Source organism: Chamaea fasciata, unplaced genomic scaffold, assembly GCF_029207755.1.
Source record: "Chamaea fasciata isolate MVZ Bird 193981 ecotype frontalis unplaced genomic scaffold, bChaFas1.0.hap1 SCAF_10, whole genome shotgun sequence".
NCBI lineage: Eukaryota > Metazoa > Chordata > Aves > Passeriformes > Sylviidae > Chamaea > Chamaea fasciata.
Window position 1 is genome coordinate 2,719,135 of NW_027094095.1, and position 20,298 is coordinate 2,739,432.

The window sequence follows — 20,298 nt, forward strand, 5'->3', positions numbered from 1 at the left end:
GCTCTCCACCACGCTGCTGTGCTATGAGACCTCTGTGCAGGTTGCCTTTGAATTTGTCCTTCTCCCTACAGGCTGCATAGCCCTGGACTTCACCCCCCTGTAGCTGGACTCACTACAGACAAACTGTGCTGTCAGGCACTGGGGTCATGACATATTTTGGTCTAGGTTGGTATTTGGTTGGTTGATATCTATGGAAAATCCCAGTTCCCCATACCTGGCAAGCACCCAGAATGTAGAGTGTGCACAGCAGCGTCTGCTGTACAGTGTCTGCTCTGGGCTTCCACAGTGGGCAGAAATGCCACGGGACAAGTGGAGCAGAAAACTCCTCTGTCCCACAGTGGGTTGCACCCATGCTTGGAGGAGCAGTGACAAGTGACAAGCACAGAAGGAGAGCAAAGGTCTCTCTGGCGGAGCTGGAGAGAAACATAGAAGAGGTGAGAGGATGGCCAGGCAGCCTGTGACCCAGCAGGGCTGTGCAGTGGTGATGGTGGGTGCTACTAGTGTTGTGCAAGTGAGTCAAGAGCAACGTTTTGGCACACACATGTGTGGGAGCCACAGCTGCACAGGTTGGCACTGTACCCTCCACGACGTAGAGAGGAATACCACAACAGCTCTAAGAACAGACACTAAGTGCACACAAAAAACACACCATGTTTTGGAGAAGGTAGAGCAAAGATGATTTGGCACAGCACAAGAAGCCCTGCCCACGCATAGTGTGCCGCCTGCCTGTGCTCCCACAGCCACCACAGGGCTGGTCTCTGCCTTGGGGCAGGAGGGCTGGCCAGAATGTCCTGGTGCTGCTGTGCAAATGCTGGACTGGCCCAGCTGGCTGCCAGGCTTGCAGGCAACCCGGGGATTATTTTTTGGCGACTGCAACATCAACCCAAACCTGGAAGCTTCACTGGTTCACCCTGTCAGGGGGTCAGGGCTCAGCTCCAGGGGAACCCTGTCAAGCACTTCCATTTCAGCCCCTGTACAACTGACAGTGACAAGGGGCTCGCACCAGCAGCCATCAGGCTGCTCCTGCACACTCCACCCAGGAGAACAGCACACTTAAACACTGCCTGGTCTTAATACGACTTAATTGGTGTTTTCCAGGACCTGAGTGCACTAATAGACCTCAGTGACCACAAAGAGCTTCACCTGGGCCCAATCCCTCTACCCACATGCCAGGAGCACTGTTTAAGCTGATTATTTGAGCTCAGTCTAGAGCCCCCACTCCCTTCCTGGTTGTGGTCCCTGATTAAATGTGTTCTATGATTTTCTGGCTCAGTCTCAGCCCTAGCTCATTATAGAGGCTCCTTGTGGTCCCCTTCTGCCAAGGACCAGCAGCCCTCTGGGAAAAACAGGCTGCCAGTGGTGCCAGGGGAGGAGAGCCAGGCTGCCTGGAGCACGGGGAGCTGTGGTGGTGATTGGCAGAGCCAGGGCCTCTTGCTGCAGGAGGTGCAAGCAAGGCTCAGACCCGGGGCTGGGTGTATTTCTGGGCTGTGGGAAGGGGCTGGCTCTGCAGGACTCTCTCTGCAGCCTGGAATATGCTATCGATCAGAATTGCTGGGAGTGCGTTGTACCCCCTGAGAAACTGAAAACCCTGTGGAAAGAAAAGGAACTGGGAAGCTCTGGAGAAGAGCTTCAGGAGCAGACTGTTGCCGGGAGCTGCTTACCCTGTTGCCCACTGGATGATCAACCCTTCAGTACCACTATCCTTTCCCTATGGCTCTGGGAGCCATGTGCTCAGCATCTAGCCTTAGTGCAGCACTTAAATTGAGAGCAATAGGGAAGAGATTGTTTAGGGAGCAAAGCTCTTTCTGACCCTGAGGACAGACACCGGTGGGTCCCCTCCAGGCAGGTATTGTAGAGAAGGCTGGGCAGGGTATGTTTACTACAGCAGCATGATCAGTGTATTTATGGGATACAGATACAGGGGTGATTGTAGAGAAACCTCTGCAAAGTCACAGCTACCACATACACCATGGGCTATTGCGGGTGCCCAGCGAGAGCATGCAGAGTCACAGTATTAGCAGTGAGCTGCCGGATGGGTGTGCTGAGCCCTCCCCAGGCTCTGCAGAGACTCGTTTTGGTCACCAGAGAACCGTTAGCGCAGTTCCTGCCTGACAGCCAACCAGGCGGGCAGGACAGCACCAGACATCTGAGTGCAGGCCCTGGAGCCTGCAGCACCGCTCGTGTAGAAGCCTTGGCCGGACTGATGGGGTTTAGGATGCCAGTTCGAGTGCCGGAATCCCCTCCCTGTGCGTGCTCAGAACAGCAGCGCTCGGCCCCCGCTTTGTGCCGAAGCCAGCGGCCGGTCAGTGGCTCCAGAGCGCAAAGAGGGCGGGCGCGGTGGCCGGGGAGAGCCAGCAGTGCTCCACCACGGCGTACAGCTCGTAGCCCAGCAGCAGCCCGAACAGCACGTCCGTCATGTTGTGCCTGCCCAGCATGACCCGGGAGATGCTGACGATGAGAGCCCAGAGCACCACGAGCACCCGCAGCGGCACGGCCAGGACCAGGTGGCGCAGGAAGAAGCGGCAGACGAGAGCGGCCCTGGTGGCGTGGCCCGAGGGGAAGGAGTACTTGTCCACAGAGATGGTGACGAACATGTCCATCTTGTTGTGCGTGGGCCGCGGCCGCCTGACGAGCCCCTTCACCACCGCCACCATCACCAGGTCCAGCAGCAATGCTGGGAGAGACAGGAACAGCAGGTTACTGAAAGCAGAACCGTCAGCTAAGGGAGCACTCAGCTGTCAAAGCTGCCTGGATGTTTCTCCCCGTGGCTGCAAAACCCAGGCTGGGAGAGCACAGCTGCTCTTGGCCTCCTGCAGCAGAATGAGCACATCCTCAACCTCTACTCCTCTGCGCACACCCCTCCTGTACCACCAGACCCTTGGCCTGCCACAGCTGACAGGGCTCTGCCTATCTGCACCCCAGGGCTTCTCTCTCTGTGCAAAATCCGATCTTGTCATGACTCGGGGCTCAATCTGCTCCTTAATCTGAAGGCAGCAGAGGCATGAAGTCCCCACAGCTCCCTTCCTGGCAGTGCTGACTCTGCATTGCTGCCTGCCCTGGTGACCGGGGTCAAACCAACTGGGTGAATGATCAACCCACTCCACTGTGGCACAGGTCAGTGGGAAATGCTCCGAGCTGGTGTGGTGCCAGGGCTCCTAGGGTCCAGCTTCTCCCTGCTGCTGGGGTTTGGTTTTCAAGAGATGAATAAAGGATAATTTATGACGGCTTGCATCCTGAGAGCTAAAGGGTGTTGAGATAGAAGAGGCAAAGTACCTGTGTTAAGTGTTCAGCCAGTATTTGGCAAGAGCAGCTTCTCATGTAGGGCAGAGGGTGCTTTCTCCATCCCTGTTAGCTCAGCTTAGCACAGCACTCACTGCCAGGGCTGCTGCTTCCAGGGATGTTGTGTAAGAGACCAGCTTCTGTTTGTCCTAAGACTTTTTTTCTGGACACCAAATCTTTTGGTCGCTTCAGTTCATCTCCTTTGGTTAATCATTTAAGAGCGAATTTTCTTTCTTTTTCTGCATGTAAAACTAGATCGATTGTTTTTTCTCTTTCTACACAGGATTTGGGAGATTAAAGCTGGACATGAGGGAATCCTCCTTCCCCACATGGGTGCAGCAGCCCGGGGACAGATCCCCAGGGAGATGGGTGGCTCTTGCCCAGAGCACTGAGGGCTGGACAGAGCCCTGGTGCTGGGACAGATCTCCTTGGAGCAGAGGTTAGGCTGGAGGCATCCAGCTCCCTTCCCACAGCTCTGCTGCGGGGCCCTAATTTAACCATGTGCTGCTAGATGACAAAGATGCGCAAACCTGTGTTTCCCACCAAGCAAATTTCGATTCAAAGTCTAAGTGTGAGATCCTAATTATTTGCAACTTAATACAAGAGTAACAACAGGGAATCTGGGAAGATCTGGTGCTCTGCAACTATTACAGTTTCTAAATAAGCAAAAACTAATTCCCTTAAGTATACCCAGGCTACTCTGTGTGTGTGTGTGTGTAATACTACACCACGCAGCATTAAAATTCGTGCTTTAAAGCAGGTTTCCTCACTGGCTGCTACACAACAATCCACGAAAGCCCTGCCTGCAGGGAGCCAAGGGTGAACGTCTGTGCACCAGAGCAGCTTTTCAGGGAAAGGGCTGGTGTCTCAACACCAGGAAGCTGCACCTGGAACGCGCTGCTGTGACAAGCTTGAGGAGCTAAGAGAGGCTCCAGCTCCGAGAGAGTTTTGTAACCGCAGGAGCAGTTTAGCTGTCGGGAGTTTCCCAGTGCGTGGTTGCATCGGTGACAGATGAGTCGTGCCGGTGCCACCACGCCCTTAAGCTGCGGGGTCACTCCCTCCGCTGCCAGGTATCCCAGATGAGGCGGCACACATTCCCCAAAAGCAGCGGGTGCTTTCGGGGCTCCGGCGTACCCAGCTCCGCCCCATCCCTCGGGCCCCCTCCCCAGCCGCTGCCTGCAGAGCCCCGGGCGAGCCCCCCGCCTCACCGAAGAGCAGGTTGAGCAGCACCTCCCTGGCCGCCGAGCTGTCACTCTGGCAGAGCCCGTAGAAGGTTCCGAGCAGCCAGGGGATGCCGTGCCCCGACACCTCGATGACCTTCATGAGGGGCCGGGCGCTGCCCCAGGCCGAGCCCTCTCCAGCGCACACCCCCAGGCGCTTGGAGGCCCAGAGGTCGATGGCGAGCAGGGAGCTGAGGGCGATGCCCACGAAGGACGGGTTCAGCTTCATGCAGTCCTCCTCGGGCAGCGGGGCGGCCGCGGCGCCGGCGGGCTCCTTGCGGCGGGACGGGCTGTCGGGGGCGGCGGGCCCGCGCTGGCTCAGGGACAGGAACTCCAGGCGGCCGCCGCTGCCGCCGCGTCGCTCGCGGCTGCTCCGGGGGCTGGGCATGGCGACGGGAGGCGGCCTGCGGGAGGCGGGCGCCGGTCACCCGCTGCCAGGCCCGCTCGGGACCCAGCATGTCACCCTGCCCGGGGCCGTCTCCCTCTCCCCCTCCCCGCGCCCTGCCCGTTATCCCCGCCCCGCGCTACCGCACCGCCGGGGCCCGGTCCCCCCGCTCTCGGCGTGTCCGCCGCGCTTCCCCCGCCACCGGGCGGCCCCGGCGCCGCTTCCGCTTCCCGTTCCGCTTCCGCCCGTGACGTCGCCGTGCTCCCGGCGCGCCCCGCCCACCGGCGCGCACGTGCCCGCCCCGGCCGGCTTACGGCGGCCGGCGAGGGCCGGAAGAGACGCGGCGGCGCCTTCGCCCTGCCGGCGCCGGTGCGGGCGCCGTGCGGCGGCCGGCGATGCGCGGCGGGCGGGCGGCGGCGGGACCGGCCGCCCCCCCGGGCCCGCGGTGACGGCGGCTCGGCCGCGGCCATGGGGTGCCTGCAGAGCGTGGCCTGCAAGGCGCGGGTGCGCCGCGAGCAGATCGTGGTGTCCGACGTGTCGGCCACCATCGAGCCGGCGGCCACGGCCATCGAGGAGAGCTCGCCGGTGGTGCTGCGGTACCGCACGCCCTACTTCCGCGCCTCCGCCCGCGTCCTCATGCCGCCCATCGCCCGGCGGCACACCTGGGTGGTGGGCTGGATCCAGGCCTGCAACCACATGGAGTTCTACAACACCTACAGCGACCTCGGCGTGTGAGCACCGCGGGCGGGCCCGGGGGGACGGCTGTGGGGGCGCGGGCGGGCCCGGGCTGGGGACGGCGTGGGCTGCGGGTGCGGGCACCTGCCCCGCTCCGCCCGCGGGCACCGGCCGCTGCACCCCCGGCGTCGGGAGCCGCACGCACAGCATTGGGTGCTGCGCCTCTACCCCACCTCTGCAGCCGCAGCCGTGCACGGGCGACACCTTCACCCCAGCCCCCGAGCCCACAGTTCTGCTCCTCGCACCCCACAGGGGCTCCCGCACCATCCCGCTGGTCTGCACCTCGCCCTTCCGAGGGCTTTGCGGCCGCCGTCTCCCACCGAGCTTCATTTCTGCTTTGGGATTGGGACGCGAGCATGGGCAGCGCCGGGGGAGTTGCCCCCGTGGCTTGTGTTAGAAGAGGGAAAGGATGCGGTGCTGAGCAGCAGTGGCAGCCGGTGAACAGCCTTTCCCAAGGCTGGGCGTGCGGCATGGGCATGCCGAAGGGCAAAGCTGTTGGCTCCGTATCTGTGTCTTCTGCCTTTGGAAAGGGGTGATGCAGGAGGGGAGATGTCCAGAGGGGTCTGCCCTGCAGCTCACTGGTGGGCTCCTGCTGCTGGTGCCACAGGTCTGTGGGTGCTGGGGGAGCAGCTGGTCCTTGTGCTGCTTGCCTGCATCCCTGCATCGTGACAGGTTGGTGTGCGTGGGGCACTGGAGACGCTTGGGGACGTTGGAGTGGAGGTCATCATCTGGAGGGATGGCTGGAGTGTGGCCCCGGCCCTCTGCTGCAAAGCTGCTCTCTTGTTATTGCCACGCAGGCCTCGCCGTAGCCACACGGTGTTGGTAGCATGGCCGGCAGCAAAGGTTTTGGCTGAATTCCCCTCCCTCCCAGCCATATTGCAGGGATTTCATCGTGCCAGTGGTAGGCATCATTGTGGGCTTTCATTGTTGTATGTGTCTGGATTTAAGGCATCAAAGCTGCAGACCTCCTGCAGGATGGGGGCCGCTGATGGGCTGGGCCGGTGCCCTGCTCATGGTGCTGCAGCTGGTGGACAGGGAAGGTTGTTCTCCAGCACAGGAGCCGATTAAGGAGAGAGTGACCCCAAAGACTCAGCAGTGGGCTTTGGCCCAGTGAGTTTAATTGCAGGTTAATTAAAATGGCATTGTGTTGGCAGAGCAAAGGCTTGAGCTGGACGTGCGGGTTCCCTTTAGGGAACCGAAGCTGAATGTGTTCTTTGGGTTGTCTCTGAGAGTTTGTCTCTGAGGGTCCCTGTGCTGCTGCCTTCCCCATCCCTTGCCAGGCACTGCTGCTGTCATTTCCCTGCTCATCTTTCTCTTCCTCTTCACCAGGTCAAGCTGGGAGCTGCCCGACCTGCGAGAAGGACGAGTAAAAGCCATCAGCGATTCGGATGGAGTGAGCTACCCCTGGTATGGAAACACCACAGAAACCGTGACCCTGGTCGGGCCCACTAACAAGATCTCCAGGTTCTCGGTGAGCATGAATGACAACTTCTACCCCAGCGTGACGTGGGCCGTCCCCGTGAGCAACAGTAACGTGCCGCTGCTGACCAGGATTAAAAGGGACCAGAGCTTTACCACGTGGCTCGTGGCCATGAACACCACCACCAAGGAGAAGATCATCTTGCAGACTATAAAGTGGAGGATGCGAGTGGACATTGAGGTGGACCCCATGCAGCTGCTGGGGCAGCGGGCACGGCTGGTGGGCAGGACTCAGCAGGAGCAGCCGCGGATCCTCAGCAGGATGGAGCCCATCCCACCAAACGCACTAGTGAAGCCCAACGCCAACGACGCCCAGGTCCTCATGTGGAGACCCAAGCGAGGGCAGCCCATCGTGGTGATTCCTCCCAAGTAGGGCGTGCAGGTGAGGACCTGGGTGCCCCCAGCCCGCCGCAGGCGAACAGGGTTTCCGAGCCAAAGCAGACCTCTCGGGTTCTCCTCCTGCCTTTGTTGTTGTGGTTGGAAACGTGGCTCCTCCTCGGTCAGAAGTAGAGCCTGGCTGGCACAAGGGTGCAGAAGAGGGTTTGCTGAGCTGGAGGATTTCCCAGGAAGCAGAATCGAGTACTTGCAGCTGGCACAGAGGCTGTCTGACATAAAGGACTCGTCTTTCCTTGCGGGGCAGCGCGAGGAGCACGAGTGTGGTCGAACTGTGCCCGTAGCAAATGCTGCTTCCCACCCAGCCGGAGGGAGAAGCGGAGGCTGTGCCTGCTGGCAGCGGGGGCTGCTGCGGTGCCCGTCCCCTGTGTCCCTGCCGTGTCCATACCTATGCATTTCAGGTCCATAATCCACCCCTCGCCTGCCCGCTGGCTCCGGGCGGGAGGGCGGGCGGCGGGGTGGGACCGGGCAGCGCCGGGGGCTGGGCAGAGCCCGGTGCTGGCCGGTGCCACTGCCCCGGAGGGGCTCTCTGCAGCCCGGGGGGAGCGGGACACGTTTTGCATGCGTCTGGGTGTGTTTGGAGTAGTTGTGAGTGTAGGAGATGCCATAGGTCTTTTCCGTCTTGGAGTGAGGTCTAAGGGCAGGTTAGATGTCCTTTTTTTTTAAGGTGCACTAAGTCTTTGCAGCTCCTCAGCCTCCCCTCCCAAGTCCCGCCGACCCTTCTCTTACGGAAGCAGAACCGATTCTCAGACGAGTGAGAAATCGGGAGAAATCTCCCAGCCCAGGTGCTCTGTGTGTGTGGTACCCAAACCAGCTCCGAGGTACCCCTGGACTCGCTTTGCTTCACTGCAGACCATGCTCTCTTGCTAGAAGTTGGGTGCTTGCTCATTTTCCACGCAAATGCTGGCTCACATGGAGACCTCTTCCCCAGCCACCCACGGAGCAGGGTGGCTACCGGCCGGGCCACCAGTGGAGGGGACGGCATGCCTTGTAACTCTCCAAGCTCTGTGGAAGGCAGGGATGTGAGTGGAGGCTGTTCAGGGCAGGCCTGGGTTTGCCCGGGAAGGAGGAGGCGAATGTGCTGCCTGGAGGCTGCCTCCTGCTGCTGTCGTGCTTGGGAGGGGTTACAGGGGGATTTATTTGCCTTTCTCCTCGCTCCTTGCTGCCTGGATGGCTGGCATCGGCTGGTCCGTGCAGCAGCACGGTGCTGTGGGATGCAGCTGGCAGTTCCCAGGATGTCACCCTGGAGCTGCAGCAGAGGCATAAACCATGGCTCTGCAGCTGCTGCTGCTGCCGCCCTGGGTGCTCCATCACTCCTGGGCAGGTGGTTACAGCTTTTGCTGCTTTCTCTGCTCTGTCCTCCCCAGCACGAGCCCTGGAGCTCTTCCAGCTCGCAGCCCTGCCTTCTTCACACTTTGGGGGGGATTGTGCTGCCCTGGGGATGCAGGACGTTCCTGCTGGGATGGTTCCATGTGCTATCCCGCTGGCAGGAGAGCCTGGGGAGGAGCGCTGGATGACACCTCCGTGCACCCCGGGCCCCGCCAGCACAGGGGCTCCCGAGGCATCTTAGACCAAAAATCCCTGTGAAATCCCCGTGCTATTTATTGCCCTCAGCAGCGTTTGCTGCTGATCCAGTTCTTTATTTGTTTCTCGTATGGGAGCGTTTCCTCTCGACGCCTTGGCGCCTTTCCCCGCACCGGGGCCAGCGCTCCTGCTCCTCCCGCCCGGCCTCGCACTGGGCTGGGAACTGCTGCTTTCCGTGCCTATGTCGGGGTTTTGCAGGGGCTACAGCCTTGCTGCGGGGCAGGTTTGGAGGGAGAGAGGGCTTTGAGCTTTGGTTTGCTGTGTTTTCTGCAGCAGAGCTCCCACGGGGAGCTTTGCTGGTATGGGAAGACGTCCTGCTCTTGTGAGACTGTGGTTTTGTCCTGCTGTGAGACTGCTGGCAGCTTTTGCCATTGCTGATGTTTTGTTTCTCAAAAAGTTCGTGTGGAGAGGGTTTAGAAACTTGAAATACAATTTTCCTTAAGGACTGGGGGAGGAGGGGTAAGTACCTTTTGGTTTGTAGTAAGGCAGGTGTATACTTTTGACCCAGGGGGACAGGAACATCTCTGGCAGCATCAGAGCGAAAATGCCAGAGGAAGGGGTTCCCCAACAAACAGGTAGCTCCAAGGTGGGCTTCCTGCTGGGAGAGGATGCTGTGTCCAGAGGCTGTGTGAGCCAGCTCCCCAAAACCCACAGGAAATGGCTGCGTGCCGCTGTCAGCCCAGGGAGCTGCTGTGGCATCACCGTGCCTCCAGTTGTCTGGGAGAGTGGGGACGCTGCTGCAGGGATGCTGTTGAATTCATCGCCACCTTTTGGGATTTGCTGGCCAGTCCGAGCCATGGCACACGGCTCATGCCATGACACTGAGACAGCAGTGGCTGAATTTGTGCCCATGAATGTCAGAAACATCCTGGTGCCAGGGTCAGGCTCCATGCCTGGCTGTAGCCATGTGCCTGATGCCCCAGGGCTGCCCCAGCCTGCAGGCAGGTGTTGGCTGAGCCCTGGGGCCATGCCTGTGTTCACCTCTCCAGGCTTCTGCCAGGCTTCCATTCCCGCTCCTCTGACGGCTGGATTTGATGCACTTAACTCGGTTTGGTGTGTGGGTTGTCTTTGTGGGCATTTCCCCGTTAAAAAAGAAGGGGAAAAAAAAAAAAAAAGGTTTGCAAAAATTGTTTGCGAAGAAACGTGCGCAAACAGTGTTTACAGAAACGTGCAGCCATTCTGCATGTTGGCAAAAGGTGTTAACACCCGGGTGGACAGTGGCTCTCTGGGGCTGGTGGTGCTCAAAGGAAGGAGGGACGGTGGTGGGGGAGAGCTCCCACGTATGAGTCTGAGTTTGGCTCATTCCCTGGGGCGGGGTGAGCACTCAGACCCTGGGCTTGGCCCCATGGGATGCTTTCCCCGTGCCCCCCCTTCCCCACCAGCACCCCGTTATCTCAGGGAGGGGCAGCTCATGGAAATGCCCACCCTCAGGCTCCCCATGCCCTGAGCCTTGGGCTGCCCCTTCCCCTCCTTCCCATCCTCGGGTCACTTATTTATGTATCTATTTATTTATTTAAGTTATTTATTGCTATTTATTGACAACTGGAAGTCGGGGTGGGGGGTAATTTCTGCTGCACAGTGGGGGCAGCTGGGTCTCCCCCACACCCAGCCCCCTGCATTTTGGGGTGCTGCTGGGAGCACCTCTGGGGAGGGGTGCTTGTGGGTCCCCACGCTCCCATCCTCTTTTTTTGTGAGGGAGACAAAGGGGAACCACACCAGTGCCTGCAGGGAGGGCACCTGGTGCTCGCCCCCTTCCCTGCAGAAGCTTGGAGCCCCGTGCTCCCTCCCGTGCCCATCCCTGTTTACTGACCCGGCCTCCTGGTGCTTCTCCCGCTGGATTTGCTGTTCTCAGTTCCCTGGGAGGGCGGGAGGAGCCAGGATGGATGAATGTCACTACGGAGAACAGACCAAACCAGGTATTCTGCTGCCGCGTGGGGAAGATCAGAAAGAGAGGAAAGCTGGTTTTGCAGAGTGCCTTAAACACAAATGACTTTACCGAGTAGGGGGCTTGGACTTCTGTCTCTGGATGTTATTACCAACTCGAAAAATGTTGCATTTCACTTCTCTGGGATTAAAAGAAAACTACTCGAGCTGTACTGGAGCCAAACCTTGTGTCTGCTTGAGTCTCTCTGGGGCCATGGCAGCACCGTGGTGGGAATTTGCGGAATTTCAATCAGCCCCTGCCTGCCTCAGCAGTGGCATCAGTGGCTGTCCCTGCTGGTTTAAGCCCTTGGGTCTGGTGATTGGATTTGTTCCCCTTTGTCCTGACTTGCAGGTGGCTTCTGTGGTGTCCAGAGAGGTTGTGCTGGTCCTGCGGTGCCCTTCCCCAGGAGTTGCTCTGGGCAGGCTGTTTGCACAAAGGTTGCCGTGGGGCTGTGTCCTCAAGCTTCCAGAAAACTGGGCAGTTGGTTGGAAAGCTTGGAGGGGGCAGACGTTCCTTTTTCCCTTAGGAAACCAGATCAAAGCGAGGGAACAGCAAGAAACCCAGGAGTTCGTGCAGCCCAGCCATGGGGACTAGGAAGGCTGCCCAGCTTGATAAAGCTGAAAAGCTACACAGAAAAAAAGATGTTTCCCTTTTGAAATTGTAGATTTCCCCCTTCCCTTTCTTGCAGACTGGAAGAGGGAGGACAAAAGTCAGCCCAGAGACCAACTGCTCCTGTCTTCCAGTCAGCATAACACATGGGAATAATATATGGAGTTTCATAATGAAGGTTCATTTAAAAGCCATTTGGGGAAATACACCAATATTCACCGCATCGTTCCTGAAGGCAATTAAAAATTAATAAACCCCTTTTTGGGGGGGGTGGGAAGGGTAATGAAAGAGGGCTGCGGGTGCTGCCTGAGGTTTAGTCTGGAGGGGGATCTCATTGCATCTGATGCATTGCTCACCTTCAACATCCAACCTGCCAGTCCCCACTTGCTGGGCGGGTACATTTGTGCCCCAAGACAGCTGATCTCTTTAACAGCTGATCTCTTTAACAGCTGCTCCTTTGCAGCGTTGCTGCCTGTGCAGGGCATTGAGGGATGCTGGCAGCAGCCTATGAGCTATTCAGTGAGCAGCTTTCTTTCCTACTGTTATATTAAAACATTGCTCATCTCTTGACAAATCCCTGAGATGGAGGTGTGGGGGAGCAGGCCGGAGTTTGCACGGCTCCTGTCGTGCCTGCTCATGCCCTAGGAGCAGGGAAGGACCCTCCGCCCAGCAGCCAAGGGCAGGCCAGGCTGAGGCACATTCTTCCTTCTCAGCAGGGGAAGCACAGCAGCCTTGTCTGAGACCGTGTGCCCTGGGACAACCTGTCTTTCCAAAATGCCTTCCTTGCAGAGCAGGAACAAGGGCAGTCTGTGCTGCTGCCACCCCCCTCCAGAGCTCGGGCACGAATCCCGGCTGCGTGGCCACGGGCAACACAGGAAAGGGACACAGCGGGTAGTACTGAAGGTCAGTTTATTTGCTTGATTCCCTCTTCCACAAAACCTGGAAACAATCCCCTTCCAGCAAGAGATGAGAAAGCAGTTAAGAAGTGAGAGATTCGGCTCTGCAGCTCCTCCGCTACTCACGGGACCAAAGGTTAGATGGCTGCTCTGAAAGGCACGCAGCAGCTCGGAGCCCCCAAAGCCAGCAGGACGCCCCTTCTCACCACGCATCGGGACCAAACGGGAGAGACACCACAGCAGGAGCCCCGGAGTCCCCACTGGTCTGCTCATTTCGTCCTTGCAGGGCTGGTCCGAGGCAGGGAAACACCCGGGGTTTAGTTCTGAGGGGATGTGGGGGTGGAAGGGACAGGAGGGCTGGTTTGGTGCTGCACCAGCAGTGTGACGGTTCGAGGCTGTGGATCGCAGCTGGGCTCGGGAAGGCTCCGGCGTCCCAGCAGCACGGACAGACGGACAGACAGACAGAGCCCTCACTCGGGCTGCGGGGTGTAGCGCAGGTACTTCTTGCCCGACGGGAGCTCCTTGGTGAAGATTCCTTTGGGGAAGAGCTTCTTGGCTTCCTCGTCAGGTAAGGTGGGCACCACCATGACGCTGTCACCGGGCTGGGGAGCAAACGGGGACAAACGGGGACCGTGAGGAGCTGGCAGGGTTGGACACGAGGGGCGGCATGTCCCGTGCCTGGGGCCAGCAGTGAGGGCAGAGTGGGAGCTACACCAGGAGACACGGGAGATGTCCAGAGGGAGAGCTGTGCCATCTGCCAGCCTCGCCAGTGGCATCCCACAGCCATGGCACTCCCATGGGAACAGGGAGTGAGGAGGGGGGGATTGGAGCCGCTCCGCGATGCTGGACTGGACGGGGCACAGCTTGCCCCAGTCTGCTCATCCCGTCCTATTGTTTGGGCACCCCTGGACAGGTGGTGCTGGCTCCCCCTTGATTTCAAGCCTTGGGGCAAGGTCTGCTTTCCTGGGAGGTGGGTGGGCTGGCCCAACCCACTGGGAGCTTATGCTGCAGGAAACAGGAGCCTTCAGAGGCAAGGCTGCCTCCAGCTGCTGCTTCCCCCACCCGGTGGGTCCCCCTCCAAGGGAGGCTGGCTGCCATTTCCATGCCTGGCTGTGAGCTTTGGCCTGCTCCTCACCTTCCAGTCCACAGGGGTAGCGACCTTCTTGTATGCTGTGAGCTGCAGGGAGTCCACCACTCTCAGGATCTCATCAAAGTTTCTCCCGGTGGTGGCTGGGTACAGGATAGAGAGTTTCAGCTTCTTATCCGGGCCAAAAACAAACACCTGAGCACAGAGAGACAGTGTCAGGAGCTGGGCACATTTGTCTGACTGCTCTGCTGGATCTGCTGAGCCCTGATGCTCCTTCCTTTCCTAGGTGCCGCTTGATCACAGGTGTTGGGCCAGGGGAGATGCCATGGAGGGGATCTAGAGAACAACTGATGCCCAGGGAATGTGTTTTTGCTCTGGGAGCTCCTGGTCCAACGCCAGCTTGTTTTGCTACCTGTGCCCTTCTAGTGCAAGCACATGAGGGAAGAGGGAAAGTCCAGCAGATGAAGCACTGACAAAAATTAGTTTGGGACAGCCACAACCAGGACCGGTGGGTCGCCGTGACACAACCCATGGTTCCAGCCCAAGGAAGTCCTCCCAGATCCTGAGAATGACCATGCCCATCAAGGTAAGCTGCCCCACAGCCACAGGGCAGGATAGCAGGCCACGGTGCCGTACTGCTGGGCGAAAGAAACACGTGCAAACGGTTTTTACAGAAACGTGCAGCCACGGAGACCTCTTCCACGGAGAAGAGGTGGCCGCTGAGCAGAGTGGCTACTGGCTGGGCCACCAGTGGAGGGGATGGCATGCCTTGTGGTAACTGCCCAGGCTCTGTGGAAGGCGCTGTGGGGACAGGCACTCACCACACGAGCAGTCAGGGGCATCCCATCCTTGTCCAGCTCATCCGGGTCCAGCATGCCCAGCTTGACGGCCAGCTCCCGGTTTTTGTCAGCAATGATGGGGAAGGGCAGCTTCTCCGCAGGCTGCTCCCCGTTGTAGGCATTGATGTCCTGCAGAGACAAAGCCATGGGATGTTCCTGTGGCACCACCACAGCAGCAGAGGCCAGGCAGAAACAGAGGCTGCAGGATCTCCTGACTTGCTTGGCCCCAAGGTCTCAGGCTGGGACAGCACAGCCAGGGGCTCATGGCCTTCCATGAAGTTCCCAGAAACCAGGTGACAAAGCAGAAGCCTTGGTACCAGGCTGGGCTGCCAGGAGTGTTGGTGTCGCAGCTGAACTGGACTGTGCTCCTAAGGAATTGTTTCCCTGGTGGCAGAGCAAACCAGCAATGCTACAGCTGACAAAGAAAGGTCCAACACGCCACAGGTCTTGTGCAAGGGACCAGTTCCGGGCAGTGAGTCACTCACAGCTTACTTAAATAAAGGCTCTCAAAAAACTAGAGTGGAAGCCTGAGTGCAGGTGCTTTCTGAACCATGCCTGGGGCAGAAAACCATCCCCCTCCTCACCCCTGCAGGCTCTCCCTTGTGACCATGGTTCATGAGGTTACTCCCTGGACTAGGCCAAACTGGACCTGCTTCACAAATACACACCAAATAAAATGTATTTTGAGCATCTCCAAACTGGTCTGGACTCGACCAGAGCGTTGAAGTTATCCCTGGAGTCTGCAGTGCCAACCTCACACAGAGCCCCAGCAGTGCTTGGAGGAGCCTGCCCAAGCACCAAAGAGCAGCTGCCAGCATCAAAGCAAGTAGAATTCAAGGTTCCTGCCCCAGAACAGGGCAGCCTGTTCCTTCCACCCTTTTCATGCTACAAGGAGACAAAACTGACTGCAATGCTGCTGTGAGCCTCCCTCACGCTGTGTGCTACGTTACCAGCTCAGCTGATACCCTCAATGTACAAATCCCTCTGCCTTCCCCAGGCTTTGAACGTGGGGGAGCAGGCTGGGCCCTGCTCAGAGCACACCAACAGCAGCAAAAGCAGGCAGCTCCTGCACCTCTCCTCAGCCCCCCCATGGCTGCTGGTGCTGACAAAAGGGGCTGTAGCCCTGCCCCAGCTGCTCAGGATGCTGCAAGCAGGTCAAGTGGTGCACACGTGGCCAAATGTTTCCTTTCCAGCTTTTCTCTTTGCTTGTTTCCTCCCCAGGCCTTTCTGTGTCACCAGGGCTCTGCAAAAAGGTGCCATTGATCTTGGCTGGGTTTTGGTCAGGCCTGCCTTGGAAGGAAGCAAGGAATCGGTTCTGCTGTCCTGCCAACCTGCCTTGTCAGAGCAGAGCAGGGAAGGAAAGCAGAGCTGGAGAGTTCAGCTGAGGAGAAATGCTGCTGAACGCTCCACAGAGTCACAGGAGGCTGCAGATGGACATCAGCAAATGAGACCCACCCATCCCTCTTTAGAGCAGGGGCTGGAGGATGAAGGGATTTTCTGAGAAGTAATATCTGAATCCTATGGACTGTAACTCGTTCCAAAATGCACGTTATTTCATGACCTGGGGAGCCCTAGAAAACAGCCTCACAAACCACACTCTTGCAATGAAACACCCACGACTCACTTCCCAGGTCACTAATTTGCTTTCTGAGTCCAAGCTGAGACCAGACATCACAGGAGTGGTTTATTCACCACCGACTCACCGAGGTGCAGGTATCAGTGGCCAAAGAGAGCACTGAAACCTCTGAAACATGCACAGCACGGTGCCAGCCAGGCCAGCTCAAGGAGCTCAGGCATTCATCCAGCCCTTGGAGAAGCAGCGACCTCCTGGCTGGGCAGGTCGGAGGGTGGGATCAATCCCTGGCTGAGCTACAGTTCCCAGCCCTGGAGCAAGCCTCTGTTTTTTGGCCAGGGAGGGCTAAGAATAGCTGTGACATCTCTGGTTGGAAAGCACAGCTGCACAAAGTGACACGAGGATTATTGGCTGCACTCTGGCCCCACCTTTCCAGGCCCCATCTGCCCACTGAAATTTGGCAGCAAAGCAAGAAGAAGCTTCTTCGTTGTTTCATGCGGGATTTCAGCCACCCCTCTTGCCCACTTGCCTCCTTGCAGGCTGTGCTCCAGGTAAAAGCAGCTTCATCCAGACAGAAAGCAGAGATGTGTTTGGGAATGCTGCACAGAGGGTTCTGCTCACTCCTAGGACTTTTTAATCCAGTGAAACACGGGCTGGATGGAACACTCCAGCCTTCTGTGGATTTGTCCTCACCAACTGGACCTTTTGCTCTGGAGGATTTTCACCCGTTTCTTTCTGACAGGTGCTGAGCTGGCACTTCCACACCTCTGTCTCCAAGGCTTCTCCCAGCCTCACAGAAAGCTCACCACAGCTTGAATCACTGCCCTCTCCGTGGTTTTTCTGGAAGGCTTTCCTGCTCTGCCCTCCCTCAGCCAGCATCGAGAGCCCGTTCTGCAACTTCTCCTCGTTTCACCTGAGGTTGTGCAGAATAATTCCACAGGATCAGCAGAGTCAGCTCATTGTTCATCTCTTTTTCAGATCACCTGAGTCTGCTGAACCCCACACATCTCTGCAGGCTCTGAGAGAGCTCAGCACTTCCCTCCCTTGCCACAGGTTACTGCTTTCCTGCAAGAACGAGCCTGTCCTTCACAGAGCTGACTTCACTGAAAAGCTTCTTGCAAATTCAAAGCCTTTGTAGAAGTCAGCACCACCCTAACACTTTCACTTTAGCCAACCAGCAGATGAGTCTCCCTCACAAAAGCACAAAGCCAACTTTCTGTTACGTCTAATGACATGTTAGTTGCTAATTTGACTGCTGGTTTCAGCCACTTTGAGCCGCACAGGAATCTCATTTACTGGGATTTGTACGTTGCTTTTCCCAGGCCTGTCTGAGGCTTGCTGGGACACTGGCCATGCACCACTCAGGTGCAAAGGTCAATTTAAGCAATAAGGCAATTAGCTAATTTCTAAAGCCAGCCAGTCATGAAGTAATGTCCAAGTGAGTGTAGAATTTTCTCACCTTTAATGCCTCTTATTGCATGTACCTCTCAGCCCTGGAAAATACGTGAGAACATTCCCAATTTTAAGAGCTAAGAGAGTGGCAGGTAATTTGCCCAAGGATTTTTACACTCTGGCCATTTCTGCCTGAAATACTCATTTTAGACCCCCACCACCTCTAGCCCTGGAACCATTCTCCCTGGCAGCACACACAGGCTGCTTTTGTAGCTTTTCCATAGTTCCTTGCAAGTTCCTTCACCAAGTTGTTCCACTCCCCGCTTATTTTAATACTCCCTCACGTTCATTTTACATTTAACACTATCCCATTTGTGGTTTTATGTTTAACATATCTCTGTTTGTCCTCTGTTTTCTCCTCCATGCCCAAGCATGAACTGCAATCGCCTCCTCACTTCTGCTGCCTCTTTTCCTTTCCTGTTTTATTACAGAACTTCCTGAGGGTCTGTGGATAGGTTGCCTTCCTCTGAGGTTCCGGCATCACCTCCACACCTTTTAACCCTTTCAGCTAAAGAGTTAAAGGGTTAAAGCTAAAGGGCTAAGGGGTTAAAGGTGCCCCCTGAAACCTCCCCAGAGCCCGTACCTTGCACCAGGAGAGGTGGTCCTGCACGCTGTCGATGGAGAGCGCGATCATCTTCACGTTGCGCTTGCTGAACTCGGGCGCCAGCTTGGCCGCCCGGCCCAGCTCCGTGGTGCACACCGGGGTGAAGTCCCGAGGGTGGGAGAACAGGATGCCCCACCTGCAAGGGGAGGGAAGGAGAGCTGTTGTTCTGGTTTGAGCTGCAGACAAAAAGCTGCGCAGATTGCGCGGCGTGGAGTGCAGGAACGGCTCGTCTCCCTGATAAGGAAATCCTGCCCTGGCAACTCTTCCTTCCCTACCATGAGAGAAGCCCTGCTCTGAGAAACTCCCTGCACCTCGCTCCCCACTCTCCATCCAGGATCCTACAGGAGATGCTGGAATAGCCCATGGTTCTTGACATGGAGGTGGACACGGTGCCGTGTGAGGAAATTTGGGGGAGCCACGTGTACACTGTAGCCCCAAGTCCCCACGTGTGAGGGGACACAAGTGCCAGCCAGCTTATTGCAGAGACGGTCGCTGATTCACGAGCCTGGCCACTACCCTCTACACCTCATCTCCACGGAGGGACACACACAGGGACGTCGTGCAACTCAAAAGAATGGGACAGGACCAAGCCTTAATGCAGCTGCTGCTGTGAGCTGCTAAATGCATTAAAAGGTAAGAATTAAGCAACTAGCAGGGGAGGCCAGAAGTTAACATCACGTTGTAGCTCCTGTTACAATGACACAGCCACCTCACTTTCGCCCACAGCTTGGCAGCAATGGATTTTAAGACTTTAGAGCAGGCAAATACTAACCCTACACCTCACACATAAGGTAAGAAGCAGTGCACAGAGAAAGGCAGCGATGCAGCCCGGCAGGCAGCAGGAGTGGCTGGAGCAAAAAAAGACTCTCGGGACTTCCCAGGGACTAAAGCAAAGCCACCCCCAGCACTTCAAACTCCCTGCCACAGACTTGCTGCACCATTTCTCAGCTCAAACTGCACAGATCCCACTGCACCGATCTTCACCCGGCCCCCAGCACCACAGCAGTGGTGGGCAACTCCCGTCTGAGAGATTTGGGAATGCCGTTGGAGGGATCAAGCGAGGCCCCCTGCAGCTCCGCCAGAGCCGTGTGACTGTCACGGCTCACCAGGAATTTGCCACCGGTGCCATGAGGCTCTTCACACAATAACCACGCTCCTTGAATAAACAGCAGCAAACAAACCGAGGAGAAAGGTGCCACGCGTGTGACCAGGCCGGAACAGCCAGTTTCAGGAGGCCTGAAGCTCAGAGCGTTCTTTTTTCCCCCCCCTTTGCTCAAGCTCACAATTGCCGACAGAAGCGGCCGATTCAAGCCTGCCAAGCGCTGCCGGGAGCGAGTCCCGAGCACGCCGTGCTTGTGTCAGGAACGGAGCAGCCCGGAGGTCCTGCGGGAACGCTGCCCGAGGGCACGCGGCTTTCCAGCTTTGTCACCGCATCCCTCGGTGCCCCCGGGACGGCCGCGACACCCGAGCCGGTCCCCGGCCCCGCCGTGCCGCGGGCTCGGCCGCTTCCCCTCCTCGGGGGCTCGGCTCGCCCTCCGGCGAGGATGGGAAGGGCGCCAAGGGGAATACAGGCTGGATGTCAGGAAGAAGTTTTTTTACGGAAAGTATAATAAAGTACTGGAATGGTCTGCCCGGGGAGGTGGTGGAGTCACCATCCCTGGTTGTATTTTAAAAAAGGCTGGATGCGGAACTCGGTGCCATGGTTTAGTTGAGGTGTTGGGGCACGGGTTGGACTCGAGGGTCTTGAAGGTCTCTTCCAACCCAGTGATTCCGTGGCTCTGACCCCCGCGCTCCCCGGGAATCCCCCCCTGCCCGGCCCCCCGAGCTCCCCGGTCCCACGAGAAAGATCCGCATTTTGGAGCACGCCCTGGAAGCGTGCCGCGTGCCCGGCGCGGTGACACGGGGCTCCCCCCGGCGGAAGGAGCGCCGGGAGCGGCCCCGCTCCGTCCCCGCTCCCCGGCATCCCCGGCGGCGCGGACATCGCACCCCCTGCCCCCGCTCCCGCCGCATCCCCAAGCGCTCACGAGTCTCCCAAGAAGTCGTGGAAGCGGATGCGGCCCTGCGTGGTGTCCGCCTCGAAGTTGGGCGCCTCGTCCCCCAGCAGCAGTCCCGGCATGACCGCGGCTCCCGGTGCAATTCCCGGTACAATTCCCGGTGCAATTCCCGGTGCAATTCCCGACGCAACGCCCCACACAACTCCCGGCGCCGCCGCCGCCCCCTCTGCGCCTGCGCGCCGCCG

At 58.1% G+C, this 20,298-nt stretch overlaps 3 protein-coding genes across 4 annotated transcripts; 1 reads left to right on the forward strand and 2 right to left on the reverse strand.

Moving 5' to 3' along the window:
• Window positions 1-631: 631 nt before the first annotated feature.
• On the reverse strand, window positions 632-5,136 carry PLPP6 (phospholipid phosphatase 6). 2 transcript variants are annotated; one of them, XM_066192040.1, is made up of 3 exons: window positions 5,033-5,136; window positions 4,488-4,903; window positions 632-2,674 (listed from the first exon to the last, which is right to left on the reverse strand). In XM_066192040.1, exons 2-3 carry the CDS (start codon window positions 4,885-4,887, stop codon window positions 2,304-2,306), a joined length of 771 nt encoding a protein of 256 aa, XP_066048137.1. In that variant the 5' UTR covers window positions 4,888-4,903; window positions 5,033-5,136; the 3' UTR covers window positions 632-2,303. The 2 variants fall into 2 exon arrangements, with proteins under 2 accessions (XP_066048137.1, XP_066048138.1); XM_066192041.1 differs by having other exon boundaries at window positions 5,028-5,136.
• Window positions 5,137-5,352: 216 nt separating this feature from the next.
• Window positions 5,353-7,873, forward strand: FAM78B (family with sequence similarity 78 member B). Its single transcript, XM_066192042.1, has 2 exons — window positions 5,353-5,615; window positions 6,949-7,873. Exons 1-2 carry the CDS (start codon window positions 5,353-5,355, stop codon window positions 7,469-7,471), a joined length of 786 nt encoding a protein of 261 aa, XP_066048139.1. The 3' UTR covers window positions 7,472-7,873.
• Window positions 7,874-12,500: 4,627 nt separating this feature from the next.
• Window positions 12,501-20,293, reverse strand: PRDX6 (peroxiredoxin 6). Its single transcript, XM_066192045.1, has 5 exons — window positions 20,084-20,293; window positions 18,039-18,195; window positions 14,413-14,559; window positions 13,640-13,786; window positions 12,501-13,106 (listed from the first exon to the last, which is right to left on the reverse strand). The coding sequence occupies exons 1-5, from the start codon at window positions 20,173-20,175 to the stop codon at window positions 12,975-12,977; spliced, it is 675 nt and encodes a 224-aa protein (XP_066048142.1). The 5' UTR covers window positions 20,176-20,293; the 3' UTR covers window positions 12,501-12,974.
• Between the last annotated feature and the right edge of the window lie 5 nt (window positions 20,294-20,298).